The 19,219-nt window shown below is 37.8% G+C and overlaps 1 protein-coding gene across 11 annotated transcripts in view; it reads left to right on the top strand.

Annotated features, from left to right (window-relative positions):
* The first annotated feature begins 620 nt into the window (after window positions 1–620).
* Window positions 621–19,219, top strand: part of RRAGB (Ras related GTP binding B) — a 58,635-nt gene continuing 40,036 nt past the window's right edge. For 2 of the 11 annotated variants that reach the window (XR_009538518.1, XM_060138204.1), the window contains exons 1-5: window positions 644–1,270; window positions 2,093–2,165; window positions 5,163–5,262; window positions 9,633–9,716; window positions 11,640–11,706. Coding sequence is in view for 10 of the 11 variants with exons in the window: in XM_060138204.1 (XP_059994187.1) it covers window positions 1,179–1,270; window positions 2,093–2,165; window positions 5,163–5,262; window positions 9,633–9,716; window positions 11,640–11,706 (416 nt within the window). In the remaining variant the exon portion in view is untranslated. Of the gene's footprint in view, window positions 1,271–2,092; window positions 2,166–5,162; window positions 5,263–9,632; window positions 9,717–11,639; window positions 11,707–19,219 lie in introns of all 11 variants that reach the window. The other 9 variants (XM_060138214.1, XM_060138213.1, XM_060138212.1 and 6 more) reach the window with 9 other exon arrangements.

The raw sequence follows: 19,219 nt of genomic DNA, 5'->3' as shown, positions 1-19,219 counted from the left end.
ATGCCTACCAGTAGTCCTTCAATCATCAACTCTAGATTTTGTCTATTGACTTTTACTATGGTGTATGATAATTCATTTCCCTTTCAGTTTTAAAGTGGGGAGATAAGTAAGTCCTAAATTTCCTGATGAATCCCTGATTCCAGCAATAATTACCTTTATTGAGCACTACGTGAAAGACACAGTTGTAATCACTTTGGATATATTAACTCATTTAATTACAAGCTCAGTTACAAGGACGGGGCTAATAACAAAACCAGGAAAACAAAGATTTAAAAAACAGGGAGAAAAAAAGACAATGCTAGGTCTTCCCCACTGAAAAACGTTAAGGGTGAATGAAATAGCAGTTAAAAAAAAAAAAAAAGGCCAGCTTTGAGGCACTAAAATTGCAACCGGCTCCTTTAATTCCCCGCGGCAGGCGGGGCGTGGCGCCAGGTGGCCTACAATGAATGCCCCTTCAAGCTGGCAGCGCCCTACCAAGCCTGTGGCTTTGTTAAGAGCCCGGGCCACGTGACGGAGACAGGCGGCGCTCTTTCTCCGCGCAATCTCTATGGTATTCTTCTCAGCCCACCCGCCCCTAGGGAAGCGGCAGTCACGTGACAAGCTCCGGGTTTACGGCAGGTGTCCACGTGACCCTGGCCTGCAGTAGGGTGGCTGCGGTGAGGTACCTGCGCTCGTGAAGGGTGGGTGGTTAGGTCGTAGCCACCGCAACCTCCGGCGGACTCTTCCGGGCGGCCAGGCTCGGGAAAAACGAGCCGACTGAGGCATTCATCGCTTAGTGCCTACGGCACGGGTCTGTTCTTTATGCCACCTCCGCCTTCCTCGTCCCCACCTCTTTTCGGGTGAAGTCCCCTTTGGGTTTCGAGACCTTGGGGCCTGAGGCCCAAACTCGAAACGAACCCCCCACCCATCCCTCTTTCCTTCTCATCCTCCATCTCTCCCTTTGCATCACCGAATCACTTAGCGGTTGAGCTGGCCAGCTCGGCGGTGCCTTGAGGCCAAGTTCGAGGCGGTAAAGGTAACGGTGGGGAAAGCAGCCCCCCAGTGGACAAAGGTGGAGGCAAGACTAGAGCAGGCCTAAGGGCTGCAGGCAAGGAGAATAGGCGGCTGAGGGGGTGAACAGGAAAAAAAAAAAGAGAGTACTGCGGATTTAGAAGGGACTGGAAAGGACTTGTTGCACAATGGAAGAATCTGACTCTGAGAAAAAGATGGAGAAAGAGAATCTGGGGACGAGAATGGATCCTCCCATAGGGGAACCGGAAGGATCGCTTGGGTGGGTGAAGGGTATTAAGTCAAACCTGGAAGGGAGGGGGCAGGGGGGACGTTCTAACTGAAGAGAGTATTGTGAATTAGAATACCCCACCTATGATAAATTCTTTCGATTTACCAATAAGGTTGCTTTTGGTGATTGGATAAACTAGTAAGAGGTCTGGTTGCTAACTGGGGAGAAACAATCCTTAGGACAGGCCTGATATCACTCTGGGGAGGGGCAAGTGTTCTAATTGAGGAGGCAGTTCTGAATTTCTTTGAATTGTCAATAAAGGAGATTTTATGTCATCATGTTGACGATAAGAAGACTAGGAAGAGGGTTGGCTTTTCCTGGGCAGAGATCAGTGGCTCGAGAGTGCTTTCTGTGCCAGTTTATACCTGAATTTGAGAATTTATATACTTTGTGCCTGTGATGAGTAAAATACTTGGAAGGACAGCTGAAGGACTTAAGATTTTTAGAAATATGCTGACTTTGAAAAACAGGATATTCAAATATGACAATATTGTTTGATTTATTAAAGCATTTGTAAATATTGCTTTGATAAATTTTTTAAGGAGGTAAAAAATTGAATCTTGAATTTTAATGGCTCATTTATATTCCTAAATAAATCTTCCTAGGAGCTATTTCCTGAGCACATAATTAGGCGAGAGGGAGCATAAACCCAGTTTTATAATTTAGGAAAATGAGGGCCTCTACCTAACTGAGGTCCCACACACAGCTGTACTCAGCTGTTGTACTAAATGTGCTCTTTTGCACCTCTACGTTAATTCCAATTTCTAAGGCAACTGGATCATGGAAACTCTGTCTTTTGGTTTATATCTGCAGGTGGGTGCTACCAAATACAGCCATGAAGAAAAAGGTAAGACATGTTAGGTACATCAAAAACATGAAGGTAAAGGTAAGAAGTTACTGTTCAGGAAGCATATTTGTGGTCATATCTGCCATCTTTCCTTGACTGTTGTAGGAACCTTCTACATGTTCTCCCTGACTCTTGTCCCCTTCTTTGCTATCAGATTTAATTTTTCTAATATAGAAATCTAAGTAAGTCATTCACATACTTAAGAACTTTTTGTAACTTCCTGAAGCCCATAGAATACAATCCAAAAGATTTCATCTCATAGAATGCCCTTTAAAAATCTATTCCTGGGAGGGGGAAGGGTGAGCTGTGACAGGGCGAGAGAGAGTCATGGGCATATACACACTAACAAACGTAGTAAGGTAGATAGCTAGCGGGAAGCAGCCGCATGGCACAGGGATATTGGCTCGGTGCTTTGTGACAGCCTGGAGGGGTGGGATAGGGAGGGTGGGAGGGAGGGAGACGCAAGAGGGAAGACATATGGGAACATATGTTTATGTATGACTGATTCACTTTGTTATAAAGCAGAAACTAACACACCATTGTAAAGCAATTATACCCCAATAAAGATGTTAAAAAAAAATCTATTCCTGACTAAACCATCAGCCATACCTTTGCACCCTATCATAGCCATGCAGAATCTGTTTTTCTCCAAGTTTACAAATTAATTTGCATTTTGTGCAAGCCATACACACACACTACACAGGCCTCTGCTTGCACATTTATGTTGAACCCAACTCAAATGTTATCACTATTAGGTTTCATGTGAGTTCTCCAAATGGAATTGAACACTCCTTCCCTTGTGCTCTTATGGTACTGTGCCTCACCTTGGGGTTTAAGAAGAATCGATAAGGGCACAGTTCTAGAGTAAGTTTCTGAATCTTTTGGGCTTTCAGTTTCTCCATTTATAAAATGGTGATAATAAGGTTACCTGTCTCATAGAATTATTATGAAGTTTTTAAACAAGCAAATGCAGGTAGAGCACTTAGATTAGTACTTAATACAGTTAGCCTTGATAAGTCTTTCATAAGCTATTAAAGTAAGATTTCTTAAACAACAAAAGCTCATAAAAAAGAATGAAATATTGCCATTTGCAGCAATATGGATGGACCTAGAGAATGTTATGCTTGGTCAAGTCAGAGAAAGACAAATGCTATATGATATCACTTATATATGGAATCTAAAAAATAATACACATGAATCTATATACACAATAGAAACAGACTCACAGACATAGAAAACAAACTAGTGGTTACAAAGGGGAGAGAGACAAATTAGAGGTATGAGAGTAACAGACACAAACTACTATACACAAAATACATAAGCAACAAAGATTTACTGTATAGCACAGGCAATTATATCCAATATCTTGTAATAACCTATAATGGAATATAATCTGCAAAAAGAATGAATCACTGTGCTGTATACCTGAAACTAACACAATATTGTAAATCAACTATACTTCAATTAACAAAAAAAAGAAATACACTGTATTTAGCCTTAACTTTATCTAATAAGTCAGTTATGTAACTTCAGTTTGCTAAGGAAATGTTCTTGATGAGCCGGTCTAAAGTTACTATCAACAAGGATGCCTAAAAATACCAGAAATTTGTAAATGATAAAGAATAAAAGCAAAAGGTTTCTCTAACAACTTTAGACTATCTCCTCAGTAACGTTTCCTTAGTGAGATAAAGTTATCTAGCTAAATAGATTAAGCCTGAGTGCAGTACCCTTTTATTAATACTCCCTATATTTGTAATTAGAAATTTTTATAAAATGTCTTGGAATTGAAGTTAGAACATGTATCCTCTCATTTGAAAATCAAGGTAATTGGAATTATATTTCATAAATTTTGAGTTAGAAAAGACTCTTAAAAGTTACCTCACCAAAAAAAAAAAAAAGTTACCTCACCCAATTTCCCCCCTAGTGCAATAATCTACAGCATCTTTGATAGGTGTTTTTCTGTCTTCATTAAATGCTGTCATTGACAAGAAGGTGTTTACCTTCACCCTTTCCATTGTTAAAAAATTGCTTGTTTTATATCTTTGTTTTGATAGCTTGCTCATTCTTTTGATGAACATATTTTGAGCATCTGTTATATGTTAGGCACTGAAAACTCAAAGGGGATTTTCCCTGCCATTCAGGCGCTCAGAGTCTTGTGAGAGACCAAAAAACAAATTGGAAAACTGCAGTGCATTATGGTCTTAGCAGTGTCATAAGAGTGTCATGGGAAGACAGAGGTGAAATACATCTAAGCCAGCCTAGGGCATTGGGATCAGAGAAGTTCTTGAGACGATTACTGAACCAAGACTTGAAGGGTAAGTGGAGCTTAGCTGAAGGAAGAAAAGGGAGTGGAAAGTTACTGGCAGAGAGTTCAGCATGAAAAAAGACCTGGAGCAATCAAAGGGACTACAAGCAGTTCAGTTCAGTATGGCTGGACTCGACAAATTCCAGGCTAGGAGCGTCAGAAGATGAGGGCAGAGGAGTAGATAAGCCAGATCAAGGAGGGTCTTATATGTAGTTTAAAGACTTGATCCTGTTGGCAATGGGACGCTCTTGAAAAGAAAAGAGTAATTAATGGAACAAAATCATGAAGGTAAGTAAAAGGGATGAAATTAAGGGCAGAGGTGGTCAGGTTGATCCTGAGGAGGAGAAAGAGCTTTCAGTTATACTGAAATACCCTGCCAGATAGTTCAGTGCATAAAACATTACATTATGAGAGTTCCTCTCAAGTTGATATTTTGCTAACATAGTACTGAATGCATGATAGTATATATTAATAGCATAATAAATTCACTGTGATTCTATCACCAAGAGAATGTGTGACTCATGACAGGCAAGTGGCTGGCCTCTGGAATTCTTGGTACCTCTGCATTCACCACGGGTCAGAGAACTAGTCAGTTATAAGTATCCACTCTATGTTATTAGTACTGTCACTTCAGTGAAACACCAAGTGCAAGAGAGAAATAGATCCCTTTAGACTTGATTTGCTCTTGATCGCTGACTTCTTTCCTTTCTTTTTTTCCATTTTGTCCTTAGGTGCTGTTGATGGGTAAAAGTGGGTCTGGTAAGACCAGCATGAGGTCTATTATCTTTGCAAATTATATTGCAAGAGACACACGTCGCCTTGGTGCAACAAGTAAGATGTTTTATCTTATTGTAAAGTCAGGTGATCTTAATAATTCGCATAACACACTTGGTTGCAGTAACTTGGGGATGCAGAGATTGACAGATTTGTTTTTGAGCATGTTTCCTTTTTTTTCATTCCTTCTCAGAAGGATGTAACCTAATTCTGGTTACTACTGCTTGCTCTCTTGGGGAGGTTCTTTCCTTTCTAGGTTGCTTACCAAATGGGATAACCTTGTCCAACTTCGTTTTTATCCTGCTCTTTCTCAACAAGCATAGGGGTCCTTTTGTTTGTTCACTTTTTAGAAGGGGGAGGGTGTTTGTTTTTAACAGTTATTATATAAACAGAAATTAATTTATAGGCATTAACAAGCATAACATTAAAATCTAAGATTTTATAAAGCAGTAGTCCTAGTCTTCATTAAAAGGTAAATTGTTGGGTTTGGGAGGCTGTCAGAGGGAGGTTACCCAGATCTGTACTCTGCTACTTCTCTTCCTGGATACATATAGATGTTTTCTTTGGAGTTACAGCTTTGACTTGAGAAATGTTTCCTTGCCCTTTATGGTTTGAATGTTAAATCTGGTTTCTTAGTATAGGCTAGTTGGGCTGCCATGGCTGCCAGTTCAGTGGATCTATGCTCCTGGGAGACCCTTTCAGTCTTTAGGCTATAACGCCTTTTCATTTTGTAGCACCTAAGGATTTCTGGATTCTTCCTTGGTCCTTGGCCTCTAGGTGATGAAACCATTGCCCTACCTGGCTTTCAAATTTTCCTGATCTGGGTTGCTAGCATCTTGGACACTTTTAGGGACAAGCCACCCACTACTTCATGAGGTATCTCTGGTTTCAAGAACAACAAACATTTTTAAAACACCCTATGTTCCAGAACCTAGGATACAAAAGAGAAGGGAACCTCATTTCTGTTCTTAACGTGCTTGGAGTGTAGAATAGACTCATAATTAGGGAAGCATTAATGATTAGAAAGTTATTTCTTACAGCCCTGAATCTATTTCCATTTATTTTTGTTAGCTGGTACCCTTTCTGTTCTCTTGAGCCTATGCAAATATTTTAGTATGATTAATGTCTCAATCTATCCTAGCCATTCCTTGCCTCCCAAATCTTATCTTCCTTAAGTTAAATATCTCCAGCTCCTTCATCTATTCCTCGTTTGACATCATTTTGAAGCATTTTTAAGGACTTGTTAGAATATGTCTATATTTTTTTAGTGATGAGACTTAAATGAAGATGTGGTCTAATCAGAGCAGAGTAGGACTGTTACATCTCTTGTTCTATAGGCATCACACTACTGTTAGCACAGTCTAGCCCCTACTCTCCTGTGGAGCAGCCTTCATCATACTGAGTCATACTAAAAAAAAGAAAATTCCTTTTCACATATATTTTTATTAAAACAACATATCCTCCTTCTGATTCTTGTGAAGTTAATATTTTGAACCTAAGAATAAATGCTTATCTCTATTAAATTGTTCAGTTTTGATTGTTTTAGCCCATGAAAGGTTAACTTAATTCCAGAACAAGTTACTATCTCACTGGGCCTCAGTTTCCTTATCCATAGAAAAGGGGTTGGATCCTATTTTCATTTTAGCTACTTATTCTCTCATTTGATATGTTAGCTATCCTTCCTAGCTTTGTGCAGTTTGTACACTTGATAAGCATCTCATCTAGTTTTCATCTAAGTCATTTATCAAAAATTTTGGTCAGGACAGGGTCCTATGGCCTGTTGTGCCTCAAGAGACTTCCTTCTAGAAAGTACCTGTCCAAACTTCTCCCTGTTTTGTATTTTAATTTTTTTCTATTTTTCCAAGTTTAATATCTAGACCTAATAATCACATGGTTTCAGTAGATCAGAGGAAGCTAATGTTTATTGTATGGTGTTTTATTTACTTTAGTTCTCATATTAACTTCATTTTAATAGGTGAAGAAAGTATGACTTAGAAGTTAAGGTCACGCAACTCATAAGTGTTAGAGCTAGAATGTCAATCTATGCTCCTGCTTTATTCATTGTTCTACAGCCACAATTCCTGGCAGACTTCTTTCTGTTTATGTTTTAAATTCTGCACATTTCATTGATGTACTTTTTTCTAGTCCAATTAATATTTTTGTTTTTAGCTAATCAGCAGAGTGGATTGACTACCTAAGTCTGGTGAATAGTCTTAAAACCCAAATTTCAGAGCTAGTCAAGCTATTTAATAGTTTTGAAATAATCTAGCAGATTTGTTAAAAAGTTCTGAACAGAATGTTGCAAATTATATGAACCCTGTACATGAAGCAGGCCATTTGTTTTAACAAGTGTTTTTCTGGAGCCTCCTGTGGATGGGACAAGGCTCTTGACCTTAAGAATATCTCAAGTGGACCTTTATCAATAATACTTTGTTAGCAAGTGCTGTATTTCTTAAAGGTGATAAAAGTATACTTCAAAATATTATGTTGGCCTGATGCTTTAGTGTATCACTAGCTAGTTTGTCATTGCTGAAGAAAGGTCTTGGTTCTACTTGCTAAACTTATAGACTAATTAAAAATACATATAGTGTATTGATTTTTACTTACTATTTTTGTGAAGTTGCTGATTTTCTTTAAAAGTAGTGAAAGAGTACTTATTCTAAAATATTACATCACCTTGAAGGTTTTAGTGTTTCTCTAGTTTGTCATTGCTGAAAAAAGTCCAGGTTCATTTTGTTAAACTTAGAGTGTACTGTGTTTTGAAATTTGAAGTAAGGATACAGAATGGTGGTATTCATTTATCAGGGGGCTGTTAAAATGTGTTTGTTGGAATAGTAAACTTGTCGATAAAAATGTGATTATGAAGTATTTTAGTCTCAAACACTGTTGACGGCTCCAAGATTTCCTGCCTTCTCAAAATTCTCTGATCCCTTGGCTTTTATTTAATGCTTTATTACCCTGGTTTTATTCCTTTATCTTTAACCATCCCTTCCTTTTAAAAAAATGAATATTTTCTTCTTTCTGCCCCGTAAGTGTATGTGATTTCCCAAAGCTCTGTTCTTGGTTCTTTTCAGTTGCTGTTGTGATAGCAGGACAGGAAGATTAGGAGAGCCAGAGGGCCCTACAGGAGACCTGAGACTAAAGAGGGAGGCAGAAATTGGGGGTTAGATCATAAAATGCCCTGTAAGCCAAGTCAGGTTGTTTAAACTGAGGGTAGAAGGCAACCCTTAGAGAGTTTCAAACAGAAAAGTAATATGGTCAGATTTCAATATTTTTAATTTTCAATTTTAATTAGAAAAGTAATACTTGTGAAAGATTCAAACATTGCAGAAGTGTAGAAAGTCTACTCTGTCCCTCATTCTCAGGCCTACTTCCTAGGGACAACCACCATTAGTAATTTGAGGTTATCCTTTTGGCCTTATGTTTTCTGGGTATATACAGTAATATATAGACAGAGACATGTTATTTTTTTTTTCTTTTTAAAGAAGAATGAAATAAAATCTGCACTGTGGAGAGATCATTATACCTGTAATATAGAGGATAGTTTAGAGGGAGGATAGAGGAGGGAGGCAAGGGAAGAAACAGATTGACAGATTAGGGAACTGTTTTTAGTAGACCAGGTAAGAGATTATAGGGGCTTAACTTGGGTTAGGGTGGTAATAGTGGATGTGGTGAAAAGTAAATGGATTTGGGATATTTAAAAGGTAGAGTCAATATGACTTGCTGGTAGGTTTGGGGGGAATGATGGGGGAAAGACTGGACTCAAGGATGAAACTTAGTGTTTGGCTTAGGCATCTGGTTAAATTCACTGAGTTAAGGAGGACTGAAAGAGGAATAGATTTTGTGGGAAGAATGGGCAGATGATGAGTTATATTTGGATACACTGAGTTTGGGATACTTGTGGTTTATGCAAGTAAAGATGTCCAGTATATGATTCAGAAAGGGAAGAGAGAAATCTGTATTATAGATACATGTTTATGGATTATCAGTATCCAAATGGTAAATGAGATGATATGAATTGATTAGCTTGCCTGGCGGAAAGAATACATAGAGAGAAGAGTAGGTGGCCAAAGATGGAATCCTGAATAACTCCAGCATTTAAGGGACAGAAAGAAGAATAGGAGCCTGTGAAAGAGGACTTGCCAGAGAGGTTATAGGTAATGCTCTCAGAGGCCAGGAGAAGAGAATTTTTTGAGAAGAGAGTAGTCAACAGTGTCATGCTGCAGAAAGTAAGACAAGGACTAAAAAGTCCATTGGATTTGGTAATGGGGCCATTGGTCACTTGATGAGAGCAATTTCTATGATATGGGAGTAGAAACCAGATTTCTATCCCATGTGCTCCATATCTAAACAGTCGCTGAATCCTGTCACTTCTTTTATTATTGTCTTTCCCTTTCTCAGTAGCACTTCTTTCCATTTTTTTTTAGTACTAGACCGTTTACATAGTCTTCAAATTAATAGCAGTTTGAGCACCTACTCTCTCGTAGACTCTGTTGGAAATACAAAGACATGTAAGATATGATTCCTTTTCCAAGGAGGGGGAAGTAAAGGGGAGAAGGGAAGTAGTTTGAGCACCTACTACGTGCCAGGCACTTGATGTATAATAATTCCTGTAATCCTCACAGTAATGTGAGGTCAATAGTATGCCTCCCACCTTTTTTTTAACAGAAGAGGAAACTAATACTCAGAGGTTAAGTGACTTACCCAAGGTCACACAGAGAGGTAGAGCTGGTATTTGAACTAAGAACTGTTTGACTCCAATGTCCATGTTTTTTTTAAGTAATGCTTTTCTGCTTATGCTCTAGTTTATGAGAAGATAAAATTGCACAAAAGTTAGATAGCAGTCAATTTAAGCAACAGCTGCAAGGTAGTCGTAGAAGAAACACCACTGTGTGATGTTTAACTGTTACATAAATTGTAAAGATGATAATTGCTAGACTTTGAGAAATTTCCAGGATAAGAATTTTCATTATTGTTCCTTGTGATTTTTAGTGCCTGGCAGAGAGTAGATGCTTAATAAATGTTTAAATGAATTCAGAGGGAGTGATGATGGTAAGTGGGGGTGGCCAGGTAGGGCTTTTAGAGGAGGTGGGATTTAAGCTGGGTCGTAGAAGATGAATCTGACTTTGGAAGAAAGGTGGGGAGGACTTTCTAGGCAGATGGACACAGTAGGCAAAGTAAAGGGTGGGGAGGGAGGTGTAAGGCAGAGGTCGCAAACAGGCAGCCCGTATGCTGGATAAGGCCTGTAGATGTGTTTTGTTTGGCCTATGTAATGTTTTAGAAAAATTGGAATTAGTTATCAATATGTAAAAGTTTCCATAAAAAATCTGGATTTCCTACTACTATTGAAAAATTTAAAGATCTGGTAATCCTGAGCCCACGTTCCTGCATGGCAAATGAGCTAGAGCTGTGTAACTGCTACCCACTCCATCGTCCCCTTGGGTGGATATTTACTCTCCATACATGATCAACTTCATTCTTGTACGTTTACCGGCCTGGCTCCTATTAGCAAGTTTGCGACCCCTGATGTAAGGTATGTTGGAGGTTGGGGTGGTAGAGGGGTTTGGGAGGACTATGAATAAACCAAATTGGACTGGAGCGAAAGGCTTCGTTAATGTGAATCATTGGGGAACATAAAGGTAGATTGGAAGCCAAATTCTGAAGGACCTTGAATGCCCCACGTGTAGGTATGGAGGAGCCATTGAAAGTTTTTTGAATGGGGAGTGACATGTTCAAAGTAGTGTTAAGAAGATGAATCTTGCAGTAGCCTATAGGATGAAGTAAAGTGAGTAAGTCTTCCTGGTGGGAGGTAATTATGGAGCTACTGTAGTTGTATAGGCTTGCGAAGGTAAGGGCCTTCCTTAATGTTAGTAGCAGGTTGTAAAACAAAGAGTGGAATTGAGAGAGATTGCAAAGGAATAGCAATGAATTGAATGTGGACAGAGGAGTCAAAAATGACCCCCTCAAAATGGGAAAATGGTAGGGTCATTAACCAAAATAGGAAATCAATAGAGGGAGCAAGTTTGGTTATGTTTTATGTTTGTTTTGTATTTGGTTTTTGTTGTCTTTTTCTAATTTTTAAATTTTTTGTGGGGGGTGTTTATGGGTCAGAAAAGAGCTATTAAATGGTATATGTCTCTGTCTTACATGTTGAAATTTTAACAGTATTATAATTGGAGATTGTTTCTGCTCTAAGCACTAAAACAACTAAAAAGTAAAACGACTTACGTGAGAGCCAGTTCTGTAGCTCAGGGTAGTTTAGGTGCCCACCTTGCCACTAAACCACACCACTAAGCTGAAAATCACCTTCTTGTTGTAGCTTTGAGCATTTCACTCCACTTTGGTCCTTCTAAATTTCATGGGTTAGCACGTTGCTTATTTTGAGTTTCATCGCGCATGCTACAATTACTAGATTTGTCATGTTTGTCTTCCAGTTGATGTAGAACATTCTCATGTTCGATTTCTGGGAAACCTGGTATTGAACCTGTGGGACTGTGGTGGGTAAGTACCATCTGCTTAATTCTTCATGAGGCAAATGTCAATAATCATGGCATGTAGTATAATCAGCACAGAGAATACATTAAAGTAACTATCATTTGTAATAGCTACATTAGATAGAAATTACTTCAGAATTGGCACTTGATTAAATAAAGATCTCTGACTTTCATGTCATTGTGAAAATGCCCTCTGTATGTGACATGTTTAAGCAGCACTCACACAAGCTGTATCTAGGTATCTGTAGTATGGGATCGAACATTCTTCTCTTTTTCTGGTGAAGAAATTAGGTTTCTATCTCAGGTGGCCTAACATCAGTCCTGAGCTCTTAGCCATCACGCCATACTGCCTCATTCTTTGTTATTTCAGTAATTATCTCCAGGCAGTCTAAGCACTGTTGATTGGACCTCAGTTCTCCAGCTGAGTTTCCCACTGTTGGAGGAATAGGAGACAGTTTTTCCTCTCATGTCCAGGACACTTCCAGAATATCCTATCATAAATACACATTCACTGTGCATATGGTGCTCCCTTGCATCTCTGTACTGAAGCAGCAATATGTAGTGCACAGTGGTTAGGAGCCTAAGCTATGGAGTTAGATTGGGGTTTGTATCTCAGCTCTGTTAGCTGTGTTATCTTGGATAGATCATTTAAACTCTCTGAGCTACAGTTTCTTCATCTGTACAATAGGAATAATGATAGTACCAACTCGTATGGTGGTTTTGATGATTAAGATTATATATATGTGTGTGTATATAATATATACATTATATACATATATATATATATATATATGTATGTATATAATCTCAAGAGTACCTACAAAATAAATGAATGTTATAATTAGCTCAGTGTCTCCCAGCTCCTCGTATAGAGCCAGCCATGGAGTAGGTGCTCAATGAATATTTGTTGAAAGAATAACAAATAAGAAAATGACTTCCTTATTGCTAGCAGATGGATAACACCCAAGTAGCTTTCTCCATGTAAATCCTTCCTCAGTATCATTGCTTCCAATTCTGTAATCTGTGTCAAGAGATTAGTTCAAGTCCTTTGCTTTTAGGCACTAACGTTATTGTCATTTTTACAGATAAGGCACAGCTACTTAATACCAAAGTATAGGACTAGAAGCTAGGTTCATGATTTTTTTTAAAAGAACTGCTGTTTATTGAGAGCATGCTATATGCCAGGTTTCATGCTAGATTCTTTCCTGTAGGAAAGAAAATCTATAGATTTTCAGGATAGCCTTCAGAAATGTAGAAAATTAAATTCACCAGAAACCCCCACCCCAGTTCACTGATTATTCTGGTTTTCTAGAAATCATTTTCTAGAAATCATCAACACTCATTCAGCAAACATCTATTGATCACCTACCACGTACCACACAGTGAGCAAAGCATTGAAAGTTACACCATAGTAGATTAACATACACAGTATTTGGTGGCTATGACAAAAACCTTCAAAGTAAATATAATCTTTTTTCTTTCCTTTATTTATTTAGTTGTTTTATTTTTGTCTAGTTTTTAAGATTTAACTTTTGTTAAGGTAACATTGGTTTATAACATAAGTTTCATGTGTACAACATTATATTTCTACTTCTGTATATTTTACAGCATGCTCACAACCAAAAATTTAGTTTCTATCCATTCATCAGCATACAGTTGACCACCTTTACCCTTTCTGCCCTCCCCGCTGCCCCTTTCCCTCTGGTAACCACTACTCTGTTCTCTGTATCTATGGGTTTGTTTTTGTTTTATTTTATTTATTGTTTGTTTGTTTTTTTATATCATGGGTGAGATCATATGGTATTTGTCTTTGTCCATCTGACTTATTTCACTTAGCATAATACCCTCAAGATCCATCCATGTTGTTGCAAATGGCAAGTTTTCATTGTTTTTATGGCTGAGTAGTAGTACATTGTATATAGATACCACATCTTTTTTTTTTCCTAGTACAGTACTTTACTTCTTTAGAGCAGTTTTGGATTCACAACAAAATTGAAAAAAAAGTATAGATATTTCCCATTACCCCCTGTCTCCACACGTGCATAGCCTCTCCCATTATTAACATTCCCCATCAGAGTGATACATTTGTTACAAGTGATGAGCCTACATTGACACATGATTATTACCCAAAGTCTATAGTTTACATTAGGGTTCATTCTTGGTATTGCACATTCTATGTGTTTGGACAAATATGTAATGACATGAATCCACCATCATAGTATCATACACAGTAGTTTCACTGCCCTAAAAATCATATGTGCTCTGCCTATGCATCCCTCCCTCCACCCTAACTCATGGCAACCATTAATCTTCTTAAAATCTCCATAGTTCTAACTTTTTCAGAATGTCATAAAGTTGGAATCACACAGTGTGTAGCCTTTTCATATTGGCGTCTTTTTTTTTTTCCTTATTTTCTTTTTGGCTGCACCACGCAGCATGTGGGATCTTAGTTCTCTGACCATGGATTGAACCCATGTCCGCTGCATTGGAAGCATGGAGTCTTAACCAGTGGACCACAGGGAAATCCCCATATTGGCTTCTTTCACTTACTAATGTACATTTTTTAATATCTTTATTAGAATATAATTGCTTTACAATGATGTGTCAGTTTCTGCTTTATAACACAGTGAATCAGTTATACATATACATATGTCCGCATATCTCTTCCCTCTTGCGTCCCTCCCTCCCACTCTCCCTATCCCACCCCTCTTGGTGGTCACAAAGACTGAGCTGATCTCCCTGTGCTATGCGGCTGCTTCCCACTAGCTATCTGATTTATATTTGGTAGTGTATATATGTCCATGCCACTCTTTCACTTTGTCCCAGCTTGCCCTTTCTCCTCCCCATATCCTCAAGTCCATTCTCTGGTAGGTATGTGTCTCTATTCCTGTCTTGCCCCTAGGTTCTTCATGACCATTTTTTCCCCTTAGATTCCATATATATGTGTTAGTATACAGTATTTGTTTTTCTCTTTCTGACTTACTTCACTCTGTATGACAGAATCTAGGTCAGTCCACCTCACTACAAATAACTCAATTTTGTTTCTTTTTATGGCTGAGTAATATTCCATTGTATATATGTGCCACATCTTCTTTATCCATTCATCTGTCGATGGACACTTACGTTGCTTCTATGTCCTGGCTATTGTAAATAGAACTGCAGTGAACATTTTGTTACATGACTCTTTTGGAATTATGGTTTTCTCAGGGTATATGCCCAGTAGTGAGATCGCTGGGTCATATGGTAGTTCTATTTTTAGTTTTTTAAGTAACCTCCATACTGTTCTCCATATTGGCTGTACCAATTTACATTCCCACCAACAGTACAAGAGGGTTCCCTTTTCTCCACACCCTCTCCAGCATTTATTGTTTCTAGATTTTTTGATGATAGCCATTCTGACTGGCGTGAGATGATATCTCATTGTAGTTTTGATTTGCATTTCTCTAATGATTAATGATGTTGAGCATTCTTTCATGTGTTTGTTGGCAATATGTATATCTTCTTTGGAGAAATGTCTGTTTAGGTCTTCTGTCCATTTCTGGATTGGGTTGTTTGATTTTTGATATTGAGGTGTATGAGCTGGAGATTAATCCTTTTTCAGTTGCTTCATTTGCAAAAATTTTCTCTCATTCTGAGGGTTGTCTTTTGGTCTTGTTTATGGTTTCCTTTGCTGTGCAAAAGCTTTTAAGTTTCATTAGGTCCCATTTGTTTATTTTTTTTTATTTCCATTTCGCTAGGAGGTGGGTCAAAAGCATCTTGATGTGATTTATATCATAGATTGTTCTGCCTATGTTTTCCTCTAAGAGTTTTATAGCATCTGGCCTTATATTTAGGTCTTTAATCCATTTTGAGTTTATTTTTGTGTATAGTGTTAGGGAGTATTCTAATTTCATTCTTTTACATGTAGCTGTCCACTTTTCCCAGCACCACTTACTGAAGAGACTGTATTTTCTCCACTGTATATTCTTGCCTCCTTTATCAAAGATATGGTGACCATATGTGTGTGGAGTTTTCTCTGGGCTTTCTATCCTGTTCCACTGAACTATATTTCTGTATTTGTGCCAGTACCATACTGTTTTGATTACTGTAGCTTTGTAGTATAGTCTGAAGTCCAGGAGCCTGATTCCTCCAGCTCCATTTTTCTTTCCCAAGATTGCTTTGGGTATTCGGGGTCTTTTGTGTTTCCATATAAACTGTGAAATTCTTTGTTGTAGTTCAGTGAAAAATGCCACTAGTAGTTTGATATGGATTGCATGGAATCTGTAGATTGCTTTGGGTAGTAGAGTCATTTTCACAATGTTGGTTCTTCCAATCCAAGAACATGGTATATCTCTCCATCTATTTGTATCACCTTTAATTTCTTTCATCAGTGTCTTATAATTTTCTGCATACAGGTCTTTTGTCTCTTTAGGTAGGTTTATTCCTAGATATTATATTCTTTTTGTTGCAGTGGTAAATGGGAGTGTTTTCTTAATTTCACTTTCAGATTTTTCATCATTAGTGTATAGGAATGGAAGAGATTTCTGTGCATTAATTTTGTATCCTACTACTTTACCAAATTCATTGATTAGCTCTAGTAGGTTTCTGGTAGCCTTTAGGATTCTCTATGTATAGTATCATGTCATCTGCAAACAGTGACAGTTTTACTTCTTCTTTTCCGATTTGGATTCTTTTATTTCTTTTTCTTCTCTGATTGCTGTGGCTAAAACTTCCAAAACTATGTTGAATAAGAGTGGTGAGAGTGGGCAACCGTGTCTTGTTCCTGATCTTAGTGGAAATGGTTTCAGTTTTTCACCATTGAGGACGCTGTTGGCTGTGGGTTTGTCATATATGGCCTTTATTATGTTGAGGAAAGTTCCCTCTATGCCTACTTTCTGCAGGGTTTTTATCATAAATGGGTGTTGAATTATGTCAAAAGCTTTCTCTGCCTCTGTTGGATGATCATATGGTTTTTCTCCTTCAATTTGTTAATATGGTTTATCACATTGATTGATTTGCATATATTGAAGAATCCTTGCATTCCTGGGATAAACCCCACTTGATCATGGTGTATGATCCTTTTAATGTGCTGTTTGATTCTATTTGCCAGTATGTTGTTGAGGATTTTTGCATGTATGTTCATCAGTGATATTGGCCTGTAGTTTTCCTTTTTTGTGACATCTTTGTCTGGTTTTGGTATCAGGGTGATGGTGGCCTCGTACAATGAATTTGGGAGTGTTCCTCCCTCTGCTGTATTTTGGAAGCGTTTGAGAAGGGTAGGTTTTAGCTCTTCTCTAAATATTTGATAGAATTCACTTGTGAAGCCATCTGGTCCTGGACTTTTGTTTCTTGGAAGATTTTTAATCACACTTTCAGTTTCAGTGCTTGTGATTGGTCTGTTCATATTTTCTATTTCTTCCTGGTTCAGTCTCAGAAGGTTCTGCATTTCTAAGAATTTGTCCATTTCTTCCAGGTAGTCCATTTTATTGGCCTATAGTTGCTTGAAGTAATCTCTCATGATCCTTTGTATTTCTGCATTGTCAGTTGTTACTTCTCCTTTTTCATTTCTAATTCTGTTGATTTGAGTCTTCTCCCATTTTTTCCTTGGTAATCTGGCTAATGGTTTATCTATTTTGTTTATCTTCTCAAAGAACCAGCTTTTAGTTTTATTGATCTTTGCTGTCATTTCCTTCATTTCTTTTTCATTTATTTGTGATCGGATCTTTATGATTTCTTTCCTTCTGCTATGTTTGGGGTTTTTTGTTCTTTTTTCTCTAATTGCTTTAGGTGTAAGGTAACATTATTTATTTGAGCTGTTTCTTCTTTCTTGAGGTAGGAATATATTGCTATAAACTTACTTCTTAGAACTACTTCTGCTGCATCCCATAGGTTTTGGGTCATCGTGTTTTCATTGTCGCTTGTTTCTAGGTAGTTTTTGACTTCCTCTTTGATTTCTTCAGTGATCTATTGGTTATTTAGTAGTGTATTGTTTAGTCTCCATGTATTTGTATTTTTTACAGAATTTTTTCCTGTAATTGATATGTACTCTCATAGTGTTGTGGTTGGAAAAGATATTTGCTATGATTTCAATTTTCTTAAATTTACCAAGGCTTGATTTGTGACACAAGATATGATCTATCCTGGAGAATGTTCCATGAGCACTTGAGAAGAATGTGAATTCTGTTGTTTTTGGATGGAATGTCCTATAAATATCATTTAAGGCCATCTTGTTTAATGTATCATTTAAAGCTTGTGTTTCCTTATTTATTTTCATTTTGGATGATCTGTCCATTGGTGAAATGGGGTGTCGAATTCACCTACTAAGATCGTGTTACTGTCAGTTTCCCCTTTTATAGCTTTTCATAGTTGCCTTATGTATTGAGGTGCTCCTATGTTGGGTGCATAAATATTTACAATTGTTATATCTTCTTCTTGGATCGATCCCTTGATCATTATGTAGTGTCCTTCTTTGTTTCTTGTAATAGTCTTTGTTTTAAAGTCTTTTTTGTCTGATATGGGAATTGCTACTCCAGCTTTCTGTTGATGTCCACTTGCATGGAATATCATTTTCCATCCCCCGATTTTCAGTCTGTATGTGTCCCTATGTCTGACGTGGGTCTCTTGTAGACAGCATGTATACGGGTCTTGTTTTTGTATCCATTCAGCTAGTCTGTGTCTTTTGGTTGGAGCATTTAATCCATTTATATTTAAGGTAATTATTGATATGTATGTTCCTAATACCATTTTCTTAATTGTTTTGGGTTGGTTATTGTAGGTCTTTTCCTTCTCTTGTGTTTCCTGCCTAGAGAAGTTCCTTTAGCATTTGTTGTAAAGCTGGTTTGGTGGTTCAGAATTCTCTTGGCTTTTGCTTATCTGTAAAGATTTTAATTTCTCAATCAAATCTGAATGAGATCCTTGCTGGGTAGAGTAATCTTGGTTGTAGCTTTTTTCTCCTTCATCACTTTAAATATGTCCTGCCACTCCCTTCTGGCTTGGATAGTTTGTGCTGAAAGATCAGCTGTTAACCTTATGGGTATTCCTTTGTGTGTTACTTGTTGCTTTTCCCTTGCTGCTTTTATGGTGTTAGGGTCTAATTTCATTCTTTTACATGTAACTGTCCAACTTTCCTAGCACCACTTATTGAAGAGACTGTATTTCTCGATTGTGTATCCATGCCTCCTTTGTCATAGATTAGTTGACCACAGGTGCATGGGTTTATCTATGGGCATTCTATCTTGTTCCTTTTATCTATGTTTCTGTTTTTGTGCCAGTACCATATTGTCTTCATTACTTGTAGCTTTGTAGTATAGTCTGAAGTCAGGGACTCTGATTCTTCCAGCTCTGTTTTTTTCCCCACAAGACTGCTTTGGCTATTTGGGGTCTTTTCCGTCTGCATAGAAATTTTAAGATTTTTTGTTCTGGTTAAGAAAAATGCCATTGGTAATTTGATAGGGATTGCATTGAACCTGTAGATTGCTATGGGTAGTAAAGTCACTTTCACAGGATTGATTCTTCCAATCCAAGAATGTGGTATATCTCTC

Source organism: Lagenorhynchus albirostris, chromosome X (genome assembly GCF_949774975.1).
Source record: "Lagenorhynchus albirostris chromosome X, mLagAlb1.1, whole genome shotgun sequence".
In the NCBI taxonomy this organism is placed as follows: Eukaryota; Metazoa; Chordata; class Mammalia; order Artiodactyla; family Delphinidae; genus Lagenorhynchus; species Lagenorhynchus albirostris.
Note: the sequence above shows the minus strand (reverse complement) of the source record. Positions and strands in the feature narration are given on the sequence as shown.